Raw genomic sequence first — 19,285 nt, forward strand, 5'->3', positions numbered from 1 at the left:
GGAGAGTGGGAGGATAAGATAGAGAGGGAGAGTGAGAGGATAAAATGGGGAGGGGAGAGTGGGAGGATAAGATGGGGAGGGGAGAGTGAGAGGATAAGATAGGGAGGGGAGAGTGGGAGGATAAGATGGGGAGGGGAGGGTGGGGAGGATAAGATGGGGAGGGGAGGGTGGGGAGGATAAGATGGGGAGGGGAGGGTGGGGAGGATAAGATGGGGAGGGGAGGGTGGGGAGGATAAGATGGGGAGGGGAGAGTGGAGGGTAAGATAGGGAGGGGAGAGTGGAAGAATAAGATGGGGAGGGGAGAGTGGGAGGATAAGATGGGGAGGGGAGAGTGGAGGGTAAGATGGGGAGGGGGGAGGGGAGAGTGGGAGGACAAGATAGGGAGGGGAGAGTGCGAGGATAAGATGGGGAGGGGAGAGTGGGAGAATAAGATGGGGAGGGGAGAGTGGAAGGATAAGATGGGGAGGGGGAGTGGGAGGATACGATGGGGAGGGGAGAGTGGGGAGGATAAGATGGGGAGAGTGGGAGGATAAGATGGGGAGGGGAGAGTGGGAGGATAAGATGGGGAGGGGAGAGTGGGAGGATAAGATGGGGAGGGGAGAGCGGGAGGATAAGATGGGGAGGGGAGAGTGGGAGGATAAGATGGGGAGGGGAGAGTGGGGAGGATAAGATGGGGAGAGTGGGAGGATAAGATGAGGAGGGGAGGGTGGGGAGGATAAGATGGGGAGGGGAGGGTGGGGAGGATAAGACGGGGTGGGGAGGATAAGACGGGGAGGGGAGGGTGGGGAGGATAAGACGGGGAGGGTGGGGAGGATAAGACGGGGAGGGGAGGGTGGGGAGGATAAGACGGGGAGGGGAGAGTGGGAGGATAAGACGGGGAGGGGAGGGTGGGGAGGATAAGATGGGGAGGGGAGGGTGGGGAGGATAAGATGGGGAGGGGAGGGTGGGGAGGATAAGATGGGGAGGGGAGGGTGGGGAGGATAAGATGGGGAGGGGAGGGTGGGGAGGATAAGATGGGGAGGGTGGGGAGGATAAGATGGGGAGGGGAGGGTGGGGAGGATAAGATGGGGAGGGTGGGGAGGATAAGATGGGGAGGGGAGGGTGGGGAGGATAAGATGGGGAGGGGAGGGTGGGGAGGATAAGATGGGGAGGGGAGAGTGGGAGGATAAGATGGGGAGGGGAGAGTGGGAGGATAAGATGGGGAGGGGAGAGTGGGAGGATAAGATGGGGAGGGGAGAGTGGGAGGATAAGATGGGGAGGGGAGAGTGGGAGGATAAGATGGGGAGGGGAGAGTGGGAGGATAAGATGGGGAGGGGAGAGTGGGAGGATAAGATGGGGAGGGGAGAGTGGGGAGGATAAGATGGGGAGGGGAGGGTGGGGAGGATAAGATGGGGAGGGGAGGGTGGGAGGATAAGATGGGGAGGGGAGAGTGGGAGGATAAGATGGGGAGGGGAGAGTGGGAGGATAAGATGGGGAGGGGAGAGTGGGAGGATAAGATGGGGAGGGGAGAGTGGGAGGATAAGATGGGGAGGGGAGAGTGGGAGGATAAGATGGGGAGGGGAGAGTGGGAGGATAAGATGGGGAGGGGAGAGTGGGAGGATAAGATGGGGAGGGTTGAGTGGGAGGATAAGATGGGGAGGGTTGAGTGGGAGGATAAGATGGGGAGGGGAGAGTGGGAGGATAAGATGGGGAGGATAAGATGGGGAGGATAAGATGGGGAGGATAAGATGGGGAGGGGAGGGTGGGGAGGATAAGATGGGGAGGGTGGGAGGATAAGATGGGGAGGGGAGAGTGGGGAGGATAAGATGGGGAGGGTGGGGAGGATAAGATGGGGAGGGGAGAGTGGGAGGATAAGATGGGGAGGGGAGGGTGGAGAGGATAAGATGGGGAGGGGAGGGGAGAGTGGGAGGATAAGATGGGGAGGGGAGGGTGGAGAGGATAAGATGGGGAGGGGAGAGTGGGAGGTTAAGATGGGGAGGGGAGAGTGGGAGGTTAAGATGGGGAGGGGAGAGTGGGAGGATAAGATGGGGAGGGGAGAGTGGGAGGATAAGATGGGGAGGGGAGAGTGGGAGGATAAGATGGGGAGGGGAGAGTGGGAGGATAAGATGGGGAGGGGAGGGGAGAGTGGGAGGATAAGATGGGGAGGGGAGGGTGGAGAGGATAAGATGGGGAGGGGAGGGGAGAGTGGGAGTGGGAGGATAAGATGGGGAGGGGAGAGTGGGAGGATAAGATGGGGAGGGGAGAGTGGGAGGATAAGATGGGGAGGGGAGAGTGGGAGGGTAAGATGGGGAGGGGAGGGTGGGAGGATAAGATGGGGAGGGGAGAGTGGGAAGATAAGATGGGGAGGGGAGAGTGGGAGGTTAAGATGGGGAGGGGAGAGTGGGAGGATAAGATGGGGAGGGGAGAGTGGGAGGATAAGATGGGGAGGGGAGAGTGGGAGGATAAGATGGGGAGGGTGGGAGGATAAGATGGGGAGGGGAGGGTGGGAGGATAAGATGGGGAGGGGAGAGTGGGAGCATAAGATGGGGAGGATAAGATGGGGAGGGGAGGGTGGGGAGGATAAGATGGGGAGGGTGGGAGGATAAGATGGGGAGGGGAGAGTGGGGAGGATAAGATGGGGAGGGTGGGGAGGATAAGATGGGGAGGGTGGGGAGGATAAGATGGGGAGGGTGGGGAGGATAAGATGGGGAGAGTGGGAGGATAAGATGGGGAGGGGAGGGTGGAGAGGATAAGATGGGGAGGGGAGGGTGGAGAGGATAAGATGGGGAGGGGAGAGTGGGGAGGATAAGATGGGGAGGGGAGAGTGGGAGGATAAGATGGGGAGGGGAGAGTGGGAGGATAAGATGGGGAGGGGAGAGTGGGAGGATAAGATGGGGAGGGGAGAGTGGGAGGATAAGATGGGGAGGGGAGAGTGGGAGGATAAGATGTGGAGGGGAGAGTGGGAGGATAAGATGGGGAGGGGAGGGTGGGAGGATAAGATGGGGAGGGGAGGGTGGGAGGATACGATGGGGAGGGGAGAGTGGGAGGATAAGATGGGGAGGGGAGGGTGGGGAGGATAAGATGGGGAGGGTGGGGAGGATAAGATGGGGAGGGGAGAGTGGGAGGATAAGATGGGGAGGGGAGAGTGGGAGGATAAGATGGGGAGGGGAGAGTGGGAGGATAAGATGGGGAGGGTTGAGTGGGAGGATAAGATGGGGAGGGGAGAGTGGGAGGATAAGATGGGGAGGATAAGATGGGGAGGGGAGGGTGGGGAGGATAAGATGGGGAGGGTGGGGAGGATAAGATGGGGAGGGGAGAGTGGGGAGGATAAGATGGGGAGGGGAGAGTGGGGAGGATAAGATGGGGAGGGGAGAGTGGGGAGGATAAGATGGGGAGGGTGGGGAGGATAAGATGGGGAGGGTGGGGAGGATAAGATGGGGAGGGGAGGGTGGGAGGATAAGATGGGGAGAGTGGGAGGATAAGATGGGGAGGGCAGGGTGGAGAGGATAAGATGGGGAGGGGAGGGTGGAGAGGATAAGATGGGGAGGGGAGGGTGGGGAGGATAAGATGGGGAGGGGAGAGTGGGGAGGATAAGATGGGGAGGGGAGAGTGGGAGGATAAGATGGGGAGGGGAGAGTGGGAGGATAAGATGGGGAGGGGAGAGTGGGAGGATAAGATGGGGAGGGGAGAGTGGGAGGATAAGATGGGGAGGGGAGGGTGGGAGGATAAGATGGGGAGGGGAGAGTGGGAGGATAAGATGGGGAGGGGAGAGTGGGAGGATAAGATGGGGAGGGGAGGGTGGGGAGGATAAGATGGGGAGGGGAGGGTGGGGAGGATAAGATGGGGAGGGGAGAGTGGGGAGGATAAGATGGGGAGGGGAGGGTGGGAGGATAAGATGGGGAGGGGAGAGTGGGAGGATAAGATGGGGAGGGGAGGGTGGAGAGGATAAGATGGGGAGGGGAGGGTGGGGAGGATAAGATGGGGAGGGGAGAGTGGGGAGGATAAGATGGGGAGGGGAGAGTGGGAGGATAAGATGGGGAGAGTGGGAGGATAAGATGGGGAGAGTGGGAGGATAAGATGGGGAGAGTGGGAGGATAAGATGGGGAGAGTGGGAGGATAAGATGGGGAGGGTGGGAGGATAAGATGGGGAGGGGAGGGTGGGAGGATAAGATGGGGAGGGGAGAGTGGGAGGATAAGATGGGGAGGGGAGAGTGGGAGGATAAGATGGGGAGGGGAGAGTGGGAGGTTAAGATGGGGAGGGGAGAGTGGGAGTATAAGATGGGGAGGGGAGAGTGGGAGGATAAGATGGGGAGGGGAGAGTGGGAGGATAAGATGGGGAGGGGAGAGTGGGAGGATAAGATGGGGAGGGGAGAGTGGGAGGATAAGATGGGGAGGGGAGAGTGGGAGGATAAGATGGGGAGGGGAGAGTGGGAGGTTAAGATGGGGAGGGGAGAGTGGGAGGATAAGATGGGGAGGGGAGAGTGGGAGGATAAGATGGGGAGGGGAGAGTGGGAGGATAAGATGGGGAGGGGAGAGTGGGAGGATAAGATGGGGAGGGGAGAGTGGGAGGATAAGATGGGGAGGGGAGAGTGGGAGGATAAGATGGGGAGGGGAGAGTGGGAGGTTAAGATGGGGAGGGGAGAGTGGGAGGTTAAGATGGGGAGGGGAGAGTGGGAGGATAAGATGGGGAGGGGAGAGTGGGAGGATAAGATGGGGAGGGGAGAGTGGGAGGATAAGATGGGGAGGGGAGAGTGGGAGTATAAGATGGGGAGGGGAGAGTGGGAGGATAAGATGGGGAGGGGAGAGTGGGAGGATAAGATGGGGAGGGGAGAGTGGGAGGATAAGATGGGGAGGGGAGGGTGGGGAGGATAAGATGGGGAGGGGAGGGTGGGGAGGATAAGATGGGGAGGGTTGAGTGGGAGGAAAAGATGGGGAGGGGAGAGTGGGAGGATAAGATGGGGAGGATAAGATGGGGAGGGGAGGGTGGGGAGGATAAGATGGGGAGGGTGGGAGGATAAGATGGGGAGGGGAGAGTGGGGAGGATAAGATGGGGAGGGTGGGGAGGATAAGATGGGGAGGGTGGGGAGGATAAGATGGGGAGGGTGGGAGGATAAGATGGGGAGGGGAGAGTGGGAGGATAAGATGGGGAGGGGAGGGTGGAGAGGATAAGATGGGGAGGGGAGGGTGGGGAGGATAAGATGGGGAGGGGAGGGTGGGGAGGATAAGATGGGGAGGGGAGAGTGGGGAGGATAAGATGGGGGGGGAGAGTGGGAGGATAAGATGGGGAGGGGAGAGTGGGAGGATAAGATGGGGAGGGGAGAGTGGGAGGATAAGATGGGGAGGGGAGAGTGGGAGGATAAGATGGGGGGGGGGAGAGTAGGAGGATAAGATGGGGAGGGGAGAGTGGGAGGATAAGATGGGGAGGGGAGGGTGGGAGGATAAGATGGGGAGGGGAGGGTGGGAGGATAAGATGGGGAGGGGAGAGTGGGAAGATAAGATGGGGAGGGGAGAGTGGGAGGTTAAGATGGGGAGGGGAGAGTGGGAGGATAAGATGGGGAGGGGAGAGTGGGAGGATAAGATGGGGAGGGTGGGAGGATAAGATGGGGAGGGTGGGAGGATAAGATGGGGAGGGTGGGAGGATAAGATGGGGAGGGGAGAGTGGGAGGATAAGATGGGGAGGGGAGAGTGGGAGGATAAGATGGGGAGGGGAGAGTGGGAGGTTAAGATGGGGAGGGGAGAGTGGGAGGATAAGATGGGGAGGGGAGAGTGGGAGGATAAGATGGGGAGGGGAGAGTGGGAGGATAAGATGGGGAGGGGAGAGTGGGAGGATAAGATGGGGAGGGGAGAGTGGGAGGATACAACTGGGAGGACACAGGGTTAAGATGAGATGAGGCAATATGATGGGTTAATTGATGTAAGGTGGGCAGAGATTAAGACAGGGAGGAGAGTGAGAGGATGGAGCACTGGATAGGGGTGCAGGTGTGATGGAGAAGGAGATATTACAGGACAGATAGGAGTGAGATGGGCTGTGTTGGAGTCAGATGCAGCAGAAGAAGAGGGGGTGAGTTGTTTCTGCAGCAGGAGAGTCTGATGAGAGCAAAATTACATTTGGTATAGACCGAGCAACAAGGGAAGTGAGAGGGGCACCAAGGGTACAGGGTGGGCATGGGGCGGATAAGGGCCCTAACTAGAATCTAATGGAAAATACAGCACAATTTTAGGCAAGACTTCATCAAATCCAACACTAAGAAAACTATTTTTGGATTGTATGGAGTAGTTTTCAAGAATATGGGAACAGATAGGAAAATGAGCTACACAATGCACCACCTTTTTTTGCTTCACATTTTAAACATGGACTGTGCAATTCCTATTTTTGGTTCAGCATCTGGATAGCGCTTGCTGATTGGTATCTAAATGTAGCCATCCAATCAGCAAGCACTACTCAGGTGCTGAACCAAAAATTGTCCATCTCCTAAACTTACATTCCAGCTTTTTAAATAAAGATACCAAAAGAACGAAGAAAAATTGATAATAGGAGTAAATTATAAAGTTGTGTAAAATTGCCTGCTCTATCCGACTCATGAAAGTTTAATTTTGACTAGATTATCCCTTTAATCACTGCATTAACAGATACCTGCATGCAAAATAGATGCATTAGAATAGAATGCCATTAAGCTGTCATTTTGTTAGTAACATTTGCATTGTTTTGTAGACCAGATATACACTTCTTGATAAGCCTATCATATCTTCACAGATATAAATAAACCACTACACTGATCAACCAATCGCTGTGTAGCATTTTGCGCAGTAAAGATTCAAAATAATGCAGGATGCACTCCAGGCTTTCTGGCGCAGCGCAGAAATCTCAGTTTCAGAGGTAATTTAGAGGGAATGCGAGAACAGTAAATAACGAAAGTACATTTAACTTTTTTTACACATCTTTTTAAACATTCTTTGTTTAATGTCCCTTTAATAGACTGTATCATGATATAGGTACTGTTCGATTTTGACTGCATAAAGCGGCATGCTGCCCTTATATACCTGCAGATGGCAAGCCCCCCCTTAACCCTTAGGTTACTTTTCTAGGGGAGCTGAGAGAATAAGGGGGTGAGGTAGGTTTACCCTGTCTGGGAGAGGCTGTTTAGTGGGAGGGTCAGCAGATGTGGGGTGAGTACCCAGTGGGGAGGGGTAGGTAGCTTATCCGTGGGGAGACTGGCTTGTATGGTGAGACAATGTAAAGAAGGGAGAGGCTGTGAGATAACGAGGGAGGGGAGGGGGATAGAGAGCAAACAATGTTACCCAGAACAGCACAAAGTAATTATTTCTGTCAAGGGAAAGTAGGAAGCGGTTGCTAAGGAACCGAGAGAGAGGCCTTGGTGTTTGTTTTCATTGTGAGAGCAAGGGCAAGGAGCAGCAAGAGAGGATTGCAGTGGACAAGAGGCCCTAAACTACCATGGGGGCCGCTAACACAGCAGCAGCCTGTACAAAGTCAGGGAAAAAAACATGTACAGAAGCAAAAAGACAGATAAATGTCTGTACAAAGTCAGGGAATAAACATATACAGAAGCAAAAAGACAGATAAATGTCTGTACAAAGTCAGGGAAAAAACATGTACAGAAGCAAAAAGACAGATAAATGTCTGTACAAAGTCAGAGAAAAAAACATGTACAGAAGCAAAAAGACAGATAAATGTCTGTACAAAGTGAGGGAAAAAACATGTACAGAAGCAAAAAGACAGATAAATGTCTGTACAAAGTCAGAGAAAAAAACATGTACAGAAGCAAAAAGACAGATAAATGTCTGTACAAAGTCAGGGAAAAAAACATGTACAGAAGCAAAAAGACAGATAAATGTCTGTACAAAGTCAGGGAATAAACATATATAGAAGCAAAAAGACAGATAAATGTCTGTACAAAGTCATGGAAAAAACATGTAAAGAAGCAAAAAGACAGATAAATGTCTGTACAAAGTCAGGGAATAAACATATATAGAAGCAAAAAGACAGATAAATGTCTGTACAAAGTCATGGAAAAAACATGTAAAGAAGCAAAAAGACAGATAAATGTCTGTACAAAGTCAGGGAAAAAACATGTACAGAAGCAAAAAGACAGATAAATGTCTGTACAAAGTCAGGGAAAAAACATGTACAGAAGCAAAAAGACAGATAAATGTGTATCTAATACAGGAGTCCATTTGTTACATATGCAGAAGAATTAATCACAAAACTTTTTTTCAATTAAAAGACAAACAAGTTCTTAAATATCTAGCATAATGCGTCCATTATCTGCTTTATATTCCAAACAAGCGATGCAGTAAGCAAACTCTTCTTAAAGAGACAGTAAACACCCTATAATTTATTATTTTTTCTGCAGTCTTAAAGGGACATGAAACCCCAGATTTTTCTTTCATGATTTATGTAACTTTCCATTTTGTTTATTTTATCTAATTTGCTTTGTTCTTTTGGTATTCTTTGTTAAAAAGCATACCCAGGTAGGCTCATGGGCAGTAATGCACTACTGGGAGCTAGCTGGGGATTGGTGGCTGTACATATATGCCTCTTGTCACTGGCTCATCTGATATGTTCAGCTAGCTCCCAGTAGTGCATTGCTGCTCCTTTGGTAGCGGATGTCAAAACAATGAAGCAAAATTTGACAATTGAAGTTAATTGAAAAGTTGTTTACAATTGTATGCTCTATCTGAATCATGAAAGTAAAAAATGTGGGTTTTCATGTCCCTTTAAAGGGACATTAAACACTTTGAGATGGTAATATAAAATGATAAATTGTATATAATAAAACAACTCTGCAATATACTTTCATTATTTATTTTGTCCTCTTTGCCTGTAATTCCGTTCTGAAATTGTGAGCTTTTCAGTTCCTGTTAGAAATGGAAGTGCAGAACACTGTTAAATCCAGCACAACCATTGGCTGCACACTCTAGTGACCTATTTATAACTGACCCTAATTGGCCACAACAGAGAAGGTAACACAAGTTACAACATGGCAGCTCCCAGTGTTTTATAGACACTAAAACTTTACACTTATTTTGTCACTTTTTAAACAACTAATGAAACTTTAAAAAATACATCTACATGTTAGTCATGGACTAATCTTTTCTTTGAATGCATCATTCTATCTAGCATGTATTTAGTGTTTAATGTCCCTTTAAATGAATGAACATATTAGGTGAGTGTGGAAATGTTTAAAATAGTTAAACACCTTGTTTGCTGCAGTGGTTATTCAATAGCCAAACACAACCCACCGCACAAGTCTTGTTTGAAGGATTTAAATAGGACTTGTTACTGGAATAGACAGCCACTGACATTTTGTTAGCCAAACATGCTTTGCTCTGCCGTTCTTATCTTATCATCTCTGGTGAGTCAATTAGGGACATATATGTGTCAGGGTTAGGCTTGTGAAGCCTGCCCTGTATTAAAAACAGGAAAACCCACACCTTTCAAATTTTAGTTACAGCAAAGGATACAAAATAAATAATTAAAGTATATTACAAAGCTGTTGTACTGTTCATAAGAAAAGATGTATAGTACAATTTCAAGGGGTTTACTGTCCTTTAATGTTTTAAAAACAAAATAACATCCTTTTTACTGCAATTATTTTTTAATTGCCAAACTCCACCCACTATTTGCCTAATTTGTATGAGCCAATCTGGGTTTTAGTCCACAAACAACAAGGCTAGTCACTGTCATAAAGTTAGTATAAATGTACAGTAATTGTTTTGCACTTATTATATGGTAAAGTCCATCCGGAACATGTATGTAGCAGGGTTAGCCTTGCACGCTCAGCAGATGCATTTCAAGTTCTGAGAATTAGAAACGGCTCATTTGCAGTGCTAAATGACATGAAAAGGGGGCAAAATAAGTCATGAAAATATAAAGAAATTGAGTTTCATTAGACATAACTAAACACCTCAATGTGTTTACGGTCTCATTTATTTCATTACCTTTCTTATGGAAATAGGCAGCTATTATATAGATTATGCTTCTTTTAAAGTGACAAAACCAGCCAGCAAGAACATCACCCAAGGAATAGGACAACAAAGTGTAAATGAATTGTATTAATAAATCAGGAAGAGAGTTAATGCTTTTTGACCATTGACCTTTATTTGATAGTGTGAGGATGCTCAGCCACAGTGTAAATTGGGAATAGACCCCACATAGTGTGTCACACTATCTTTAAGTGTGATGTTAAAAAATAAATTAAAACCAAAATTAAACTTTTATTATTCAGATATACCAAGCCATTTTAAAAATCTTTCCAAATTACTTCAATTATCAAATTGACATTGTTTTCTTGTTGAAGGGCTTATGTAAATGTGTACTATATGACAGCAGTATGTGCAACAATGTTTATAACATTGTTATACATTGTTGCACACACTGCTGCCAGTGCTTCAGACTTGTGCACTCTCCTGAGCATATCTAACAATACTAAGAGAACAAAGTAAATTTGACAAAAGTACATTTGCAATATTGTTATAATTGCGCGCTCTATCTTAGTCATAAAAGTTTATTTTTGATTGTCATGTCCCTTTAATAAAGGAAACGAATCCAGTCAATTGAAAACTAAAGAACTAAGACCTTCAAGAAAATATTTTTTTTTTTAATGCAATATTTCCTAAAAGCGACCCTTTTTATCCAAATGTTCATTATTCCTCCTCCTCAGCAGCTGTTTTTTTTTTTGCCTCTTAAAGAACCAGTTAAAATGCAGATTTGCACAATTGAGAAATGTAAATTGACAGCTTTAGAGAAATGTGCTTGTTCATGGACAGTAATGAAATGGTATAAATAAAGTTGGAAAAAACAGAATATCTGCAACATCGATGACTCAACAGTCTGATGCTCATTGCGCTGTACTTGACAGGCGTGTTTTTCATATGTAGATTTGCGGTAGCAATGTTTGGCGAGCATATTGACTCCAGTAAATGCGTTTAGATTGACGCAATGATAAATAGGCCCCTTAGGCCTCTAGTTATCAAGGTCTGGCGGACCTGATCCGACACTATGGATCAGGTCCGCCAGACCTCGCTGAATACAGCGAGCAATACGCTCGCCATATTCAGCATTGCACCAGCAGCTCACAAGAGCTGCTGGTGCAATGCCGCCCCCTGCAGACTCACGGCCAATGGGCCGCCAGCAGGGGGGTGTCAATCAGTACTCGTACTCGATCGGGTTGATTTCAAGCGATGTCTGTACGCCTGCTCAGAGCAGGCGGACAGGTTATGGAGCAGCGGTCTTTGTGACCACTGCTTCATAACTGCTGTTTCTGGCGAGCCTGCAGGCTTGCCAGAAACACGGGGCATCAAGCTCCATTCGGAGCTTGATAGATAGGCCCCTTTGTCTGAACTTCAAATGAGTAGTAGATTTTATTCTGACAAATCTCAAAGTTATTGATATTTCCACTCCACCTGTACCATGTGACAGTCATCAGCCAATCACAAATGCATATACGGATATGCTGTGAATTCTTGCACATGCTCAGTCAGAGTTGGTGACTCAAAAAGTCTAAATATAAAAAGACTGTGCACATTTTGTTAATGGAAGTAAATTGAAAAATTGTTTAAAATTGTATTCTCTATCTGAATCATGAAAGTTTAATTTAACCTGCGTGCCCCTTTAAGAAGCAGAGTGCTATTAACCAACCAGAACCTGCAATGCTTCTATTGAGGCTGAACGTACGCGCTCATGCTGAGTTCAGTCAGTCACTGCACCGTGGCAGGCCTTGCAAGACTTGACACTTGTGCAATGACTGTAAGAATGGAGTTTGAGCATGTCCCTTCTGTCTCAGCAGACAAATTGTTACATCTTGTGATTGGCTGTAGTGCTTGGCTTCTGGAAAAGGAAACAAAATGACTGAGGGGTATTTACTGAATTTTCAAGGGACTGTTTACCCCCCCCCCAACAGCTCTGTGAAAACTACACCTGACTGTAAAGTCGCCACTGTCTATTCCTGAATCCTGACCTAAATGTTTGACTTTTCTCTATTTCAGGTAAATGGGCAGAATGTTGATAGCATGAAACATTCAGAGGTTGTGACAAACATCAAATCCAGGGAGAATGAGACCACCTTGCTTGTGGTGGACCCTGAAACAGACGACTATTACAAGAAACTGGGAGTTACCCCTACTGAGGCTCATGCTAAAGGTGAGATGCTGCCTGCAGCCATAATCTTATTTAATGGATACAACAGATCATAATGAAAATTTCTCAAGCTGCATTCACAGCTTTTGAGGGTTTGCAGCGCATGCGCGAAGCTGCAACCACAAATTTAAGATGTAGAAACTTCTCTTTTATCCTTTCTGCCACCTCAGAGGTGGAGCGATAAATCACGCTCGCTTGTTGGGAGTGATTGACATGCCCTGCTCTCCTGCAATTGGTTGCACAAGAGCACTCTTGCCAATGTTGAATGTTGCCACCCAATGCAGCATTGTAAGTGCTGGCTGCAGGAGGACAGGTTTTCTCTCTCTCTCTAATTAAAGTGCCATAAAACAGGTTGAGATCTGTGCATATCCTAAAAGGGCTAATTAAGTAAAAATAGTTTGCATAAAAAAATTGTTTAAAAATTGCTGGCAAGTATTTTAAAATAATTTTCAAAAATAAGCAAAATTAATTACATAGCCATGGTCTCTGGAGTAGTCTGATCCACCCCCCATATCAGTGTTTAGCATCAGAAACACAGGAATTGTATTTCAACTGAGTTCACATCAGCTTATTTGCTTCTAGGCATGCTCCAGCAGATAATGAGTGTTACAAACTTGTATTCTACCAAAGCAAAGGTGGAGATAGATACAGCCATATAAGGAACTGTGTGGGGGGAGTTAGAGCTGTACAATTCAGAAACTTAAAAGAAAGGGTTAATGGTGAGGCACTGCAGTATAAATTTGCAGGCAAAGTAATTAAAGTACATATTATTATATATTGTTTTCTTCTGTTAAGTGTGATCAGTCCACGGGTCATCATTACTTCTGGGATATTAACTGCTCCCCTACAGGAAGTGCAAGAGGATTCACCCAGCAGAGCTGCATATAGCTCCTCCCCTCTACGTCACTCCCAGTCATTCTCTTGCACCCAGCAACTAGATAGGTCGTGTGAGAGGACTATGGTGATTATACTTAGTTTTATATCTTCAATCAAAAGTTTGTTATTTTAAAATAGCACCGGAGTGTGTTATTACCTCTCTGGCAGAGTTTGAGGAAGAATCTACCAGAGTTTTGCTATGATTTTAGCCGGAGTAGTTAAGATCATATTGCTGTTCTCGGCCATCTGAGGAGTGAGGTAAACTTCAGATCAGGGGACAGCGGGCAGATGAATCTGCATAGAGGTATGTAGCAGTTTTTATTTTCTGACAATGGAATTGATGAGAAAATCCTGCCATACCGATATAATGTCATGTATGTATACTTTACACTTCAGTATTCTGGGAGAATGGTACTTCACTAGAATTACACTGTAAGAAAGACATAAAGCTGTTTAATAACTAGAGATTATGTTTAACGTTTTTGCTGGAATGTAAAATCGTTTTCATTTGCTGAGGTACTGAGTGAATAAATGTTTGGGCACCATTTTTCCACTTGGCAGTTGCTTAAATCTGTTTTTTCTGTCAGTTTCTGTTCTCCCTCACTGCTGTGTGTGTGGGGGAGGGGCGCTTTTACTATGCATCAAATATTTCAGTCAGCAACTCATTGTATTCCCTGCATGATCTGGTTCATCTCTACAGAGCTCAGGGGTCTTCAAAACTTATTTTGAGGGAGGTAATTTCTCTCAGCAGAGCTGTGAGAATTATAGTTTGACTGAAATAAAAACTTTTATTCTGTAATTTGTTTCCTGCTTTCAGAAATTGTTATCTTTGCTAATGGGATTAAACCTTTGCTAAAGTTGTGTTGTTTACAAGGATTGAGGCTATAACTGTTTCAATTTATTAATTTTTAACTGTCATAGATCTTCTGTGCTTCTTAAAGGCACAGTACGTTTTAATATTATTCTATTTGAATTGTATTTCCAAGTTGCAAGTTTATTTGCTAGTGTGTTAAACATGTCTGATTCAGAAGATGATACCTGTGTCATTTGTTGCAATGCCAAAGTGGAGCCCAATAGAAATTTATGTACTAACTGTATTGATGCTACTTTAAATAAAAATCAATCTGTACAAATTGAACAAATTTCACCAAACAACGAGGGGAGAGTTATGCCGACTAACTCGCCTCACGTGTCAGTACCTACATCTCCCGCTCAGAGGGAGGTGCGTGATATTGTAGCGCCGAGTACAGCTGGGCGGCCATTACAAATCACATTACAGGATATGGCTACTGTTATGACTGAAGTTTTGGCTAAATTACCAGAACTAAAAGGTAAGCGTGATCACTCTGGGGTGAGAACAGAGTGCGCTGATAATATTAGGGCCATGTCAGACACTGCGTCACAGGTGGCAGAACATGAGGACGGAGAACTTCATTCTGTGGGTGACGGTTCTGATCCAAACAGACTGGATTCAGATATTTCAAATTTTAAATTTAAACTGGAAAACCTCCGTGTATTACTAGGGGAGGTGTTAGCGGCTCTGAATGATTGTAACACAGTTGCAATACCAGAGAAAATGTGTAGGTTGGATAAATATTTTGCGGTACCGACGAGTACTGAGGTTTTTCCTATACCTAAGAGACTTACTGAAATTGTTACTAAGGAGTGGGATAGACCCGGTGTGCCGTTCTCACCCCCTCCGATATTTAGAAAAATGTTTCCAATAGACGCCACCACAAGGGACTTATGGCAAATGGTCCCTAAGGTGGAGGGAGCAGTTTCTACTTTAGCTAAGCGTACCACTATCCCGGTGGAGGATAGCTGTGCTTTTTCAGATCCAATGGATAAAAAGTTAGAGGGTTACCTTAAGAAAATGTTTGTTCAACAAGGTTTTATATTGCAACCCCTTGCATGCATTGCGCCGATCACGTCTGCAGCGGCATTCTGGATTGAGTCTCTGGAAGAGAACATTGGTTCAGCTACTCTGGACGACATTACGGACAGGCTTAGAGACCTTAAACTAGCTAATTCATTCATTTCGGAGGCCGTAGTACATCTTACTAAACTTACGGCGAAGAATTCAGGATTCGCCATTCAGGCACGCAGGGCGCTGTGGCTAAAATCCTGGTCAGCTGATGTTACTTCTAAGTCTAAATTGCTTAATATACCTTTCAAAGGGCAGACCTTATTCGGGCCCGGGTTGAAAGAGATTATCGCTGACATTACAGGAGGTAAAGGCCATGCCCTGCCTCAGGACAAAGCCAAAGCCAAGACTAGACAGTCTAGTTTTCGTTCCTTTCGTAATTTCAAAGCAGGAGCAGCATCAACTTCCTCTGCACCAAAACAGGAAGGAGCTGTTGCTCGCTACAGACAAGGCTGGAAACCTAACCAGTCCTGGAACAAGGGCAAGCAGACTAGGAAACCTGCTGCTGCCCCCAAAACAGCATGAATTGAGGGCCCCCGATCCGGGATCGGATCTAGTGGGGGGCAGACTTTCTCTCTTCGCCCAGGCTTGGGCAAGAGATGTTCAGGATCCCTGGGCGCTAGAGATAATATCTCAGGGATACCTTCTGGACTTCAAATACTCTCCTCCAAGAGAGAGATTTCATCTGTCAAGATTGTCAACAATCCAGACAAAGAAAGAGGCTTTTCTACGCTGCGTACAAGAGCTCTTGTTAATGGGAGTAATCCATCCAGTTCCACGATCGGAACAGGGACAGGGGTTTTACTCAAATCTGTTTGTGGTTCCCAAAAAAGAGGGAACTTTCAGACCAATCCTGGACTTAAAGATCCTAAACAAATTCCTAAGAGTTCCATCGTTCAAGATGGAGACTATTCGGACAATTTTACCTATGATCCAAGAGGGTCAGTACATGACCACTGTAGATTTAAAAGATGCTTACCTGCACATACCGATTCACAAAGATCATTACCGGTACCTAAGGTTTGCCTTCCTAGACAGGCATTACCAGTTTGTGGCTCTTCCATTCGGATTGGCTACAGCGCCAAGAATCTTCACAAAGGTTCTGGGTGCTCTTCTGGCGGTACTAAGACCGCGGGGAATCTCGGTAGCTCCATACCTAGACGACATTCTGATACAAGCTTCAAGCTTTCAAACTGCCAAATCTCATACAGAGTTAGTGCTGGCATTTCTAAGGTCACATGCATGGAAGGTGAACGAAAAGAAAAGTTCACTCGTTCCACTCACAAGAGTTCCCTTCCTGGGGACTCTTATAGATTCTGTAGAAATGAAGATTTACCTGACAGAGGACAGGCTATCAAGACTTCAAAGTGCTTGCCGCACTCTTCATTCCATTCAACACCCGTCAGTGGCTCAATGTATGGAGGTAATCGGCTTAATGGTAGCGGCAATGGACATAGTACCCTTTGCACGCTTACACCTCAGACCACTGCAACTGTGCATGCTAGGTCAGTGGAATGGGGATTACTCAGACTTATCCCCTTCTCTGAATCTGGATCAAGAGACCAGAAATTCTCTTCTATGGTGGCTTTCTCGGCCACACCTGTCCAGGGGGATGCCATTCAGCAGACCAGACTGGACAATTGTAACAACAGACGCCAGCCTTCTAGGTTGGGGTGCCGTCTGGAATTCCCTGAAGGCTCAGGGACTATGGAGTCAGGAGGAGAGTCTCCTGCCAATAAACATTCTGGAATTGAGAGCAGTTCTCAATGCCCTCCTGGCTTGGCCCCAGTTGACAACTCGGGGGTTCATCAGGTTTCAGTCGGACAACATCACGACTGTAGCTTACATCAACCATCAGGGAGGGACAAGAAGCTCCCTAGCTATGATGGAAGTATCAAAGATAATTCGCTGGGCAGAGTCTCACTCTTGCCACCTGTCAGCAATCCACATCCCGGGAGTGGAGAACTGGGAGGCGGATTTCTTAAGTCGTCAGACTTTTCATCCGGGGGAGTGGGAACTTCATCCGGAGGTCTTTGCCCAAATACTTCGACGTTGGGGCAAACCAGAGATAGATCTCATGGCGTCTCGACAGAACGCCAAGCTTCCTCGTTACGGGTCCAGATCCAGGGATCCAGGAGCAGTCCTGATAGATGCTCTGACAGCACCTTGGGACTTCAGGATGGCTTACGTGTTTCCACCCTTCCCGTTGCTTCCTCGATTGATAGCCAGAATCAAACAAGAGAGAGCATCAGTGATTCTAATAGCACCTGCGTGGCCACGCAGGACTTGGTATGCAGACCTGGTGGACATGTCATCCTGTCCGCCTTGGTCTCTACCTCTGAAACAGGACCTTCTGATACAGGGTCCCTTCAAACATCAAAATCTAACTTCTCTGAAGCTGACTGCTTGGAAATTGAACGCTTAATTTTATCAAGACGTGGGTTTTCTGAGTCAGTTATTAGTACCTTAATACAGACTAGGAAACCTGTTACCAGAAAGATTTACCATAAGATATGGCGTAAATACCTACATTGGTGTGAATCCAAAGGTTACTCTTGGAGTAAGGTTAGGATTCCTAGGATATTGTCTTTTCTACAAGAAGGTTTAGAAAAGGGTTTTTCTGCTAGTTCATTAAAGGGACAGATCTCAGCTCTGTCCATTCTGTTACACAAACGTCTGTCAGAAGTTCCTGACGTCCAGGCTTTTTGTCAGGCTTTGGCCAGGATTAAGCCTGTGTTTAAAACTGTTGCTCCACCATGGAGTTTAAACCTTGTTCTTAATGTTTTACAGGGCGTTCCGTTTGAACCCCTTCATTCCATTGATATAAAGTTGTTATCTTGGAAAGTTCTATTTTTAATGGCTATTTCCTCGGCTCGAAGAGTCTCTGAATTATCAGCCTTACATTGTGATTCTCCTTATTTGATTTTTCATTCGGATAAGGTAGTCCTGCGTACTAAACCTGGGTTCTTACCTAAGGTAGTTACTAACAGGAATATCAATCAAGAGATTGTTGTTCCTTCTTTATGCCCAAATCCTTCTTCAAAGAAGGAACGTCTACTGCACAACCTGGATGTAGTCCGGGCTCTAAAATTTTACTTGCAGGCAACTAAGGAATTCCGACAAACGTCTTCTCTGTTTGTCATTTACTCTGGGCAGAGGAGAGGTCAAAAAGCTTCCGCTACCTCTCTTTCTTTTTGGCTTCGTAGCATAATTCGTTTAGCTTATGAGACTGCTGGACAGCAGCCCCCTGAAAGAATTACAGCTCATTCTACTAGAGCTGTGGCTTCCACTTGGGCCTTCAAGAATGAGGCCTCTGTTGAACAGATTTGCAAGGCTGCAACTTGGTCTTCGCTTCATACTTTTTCCAAATTTTACAAATTTGACACCTTTGCTTCATCGGAGGCTATTTTTGGGAGAAAGGTTCTTCAGGCAGTGGTTCCTTCTGTATAAAGAGTCTGCCTATCCCTCCCGTCATCCGTGTACTTTTGCTTTGGTATTGGTATCCCAGAAGTAATGATGACCCGTGGACTGATCACACTTAACAGAAGAAAACATAATTTCTTCTGTTATGTGTGATCAGTCCACGGGTCATCATTACTTCTGGGATATAACTCCTCCCCAACAGGAAATGCAAGAGGATTCACCCAGCAGAGCTGCATATAGCTCCTCCCCTCTACGTCAGTCCCAGTCATTCTCTTGCACCCAACGACTAGATAGGATGTGTGAGAGGACTATGGTGATTATACTTAGTTTTTATGACTTCAATCAAAAGTTTGTTATTTTACAATAGCACCGGAGCGTGTTATTACTTCTCTGGCAGAGTTTGAGGAAGAATCTACCAGAGTTTTTTTACTATGATTTTAACCGGAGTAGTTAAGATCATATTGCTGTTCTCGGCCATCTGAGGGAGGTAAAAGCTTCAGATCAGGGGACAGCGGGCAGATGAATCTGCATTGAGGTATGTAGCAGTTTTTATTTTCTGAATGGAATTGATGAGAAAATCCTGCCATACCGTTATAATGACATGTATGTATACACTTCAGTATTCTGGGGATGGTATTTCACCGGAACTACTCTGTTAAAAGTCACTAATCCTTTTAATAAGTATTTATCATGTTAAACGTTTTTGCTGGAATGTAGAATCGTTTACATTTCTGAGGTACTGAGTGAATAAATATTTGGGCATTATTTTCCACTTGGCAGTTGTTTGGTTTTAATTGTGACAGTTTCGTTTCTCTTCACTGCTGTGTATGAGGGAGGGGCCGTTTTTGGCGCTCTTTGCTACGCATCAAAAAATTCCAGTCAGTTACTCTTATATTTCCTGCATGATCCGGTTCATCTCAGACAGA

The 19,285-nt window shown here is 46.6% G+C and overlaps 1 protein-coding gene across 1 annotated transcript in view; it reads left to right on the top strand.

Moving 5' to 3' along the window:
* NHERF2 (NHERF family PDZ scaffold protein 2) overlaps positions 1-19,285 on the top strand; it is a 222,582-nt gene that overhangs the window by 176,816 nt on the left and 26,481 nt on the right. The window contains exon 4 of the mRNA XM_053694348.1: positions 11,986-12,139. Coding sequence (XP_053550323.1) covers positions 11,986-12,139 — 154 coding nt within the window. The remainder of the gene's footprint in view (positions 1-11,985; positions 12,140-19,285) is intronic.

This window comes from Bombina bombina, chromosome 11 (assembly GCF_027579735.1).
Source record: "Bombina bombina isolate aBomBom1 chromosome 11, aBomBom1.pri, whole genome shotgun sequence".
NCBI classification, from domain to species: Eukaryota; Metazoa; Chordata; class Amphibia; order Anura; family Bombinatoridae; genus Bombina; species Bombina bombina.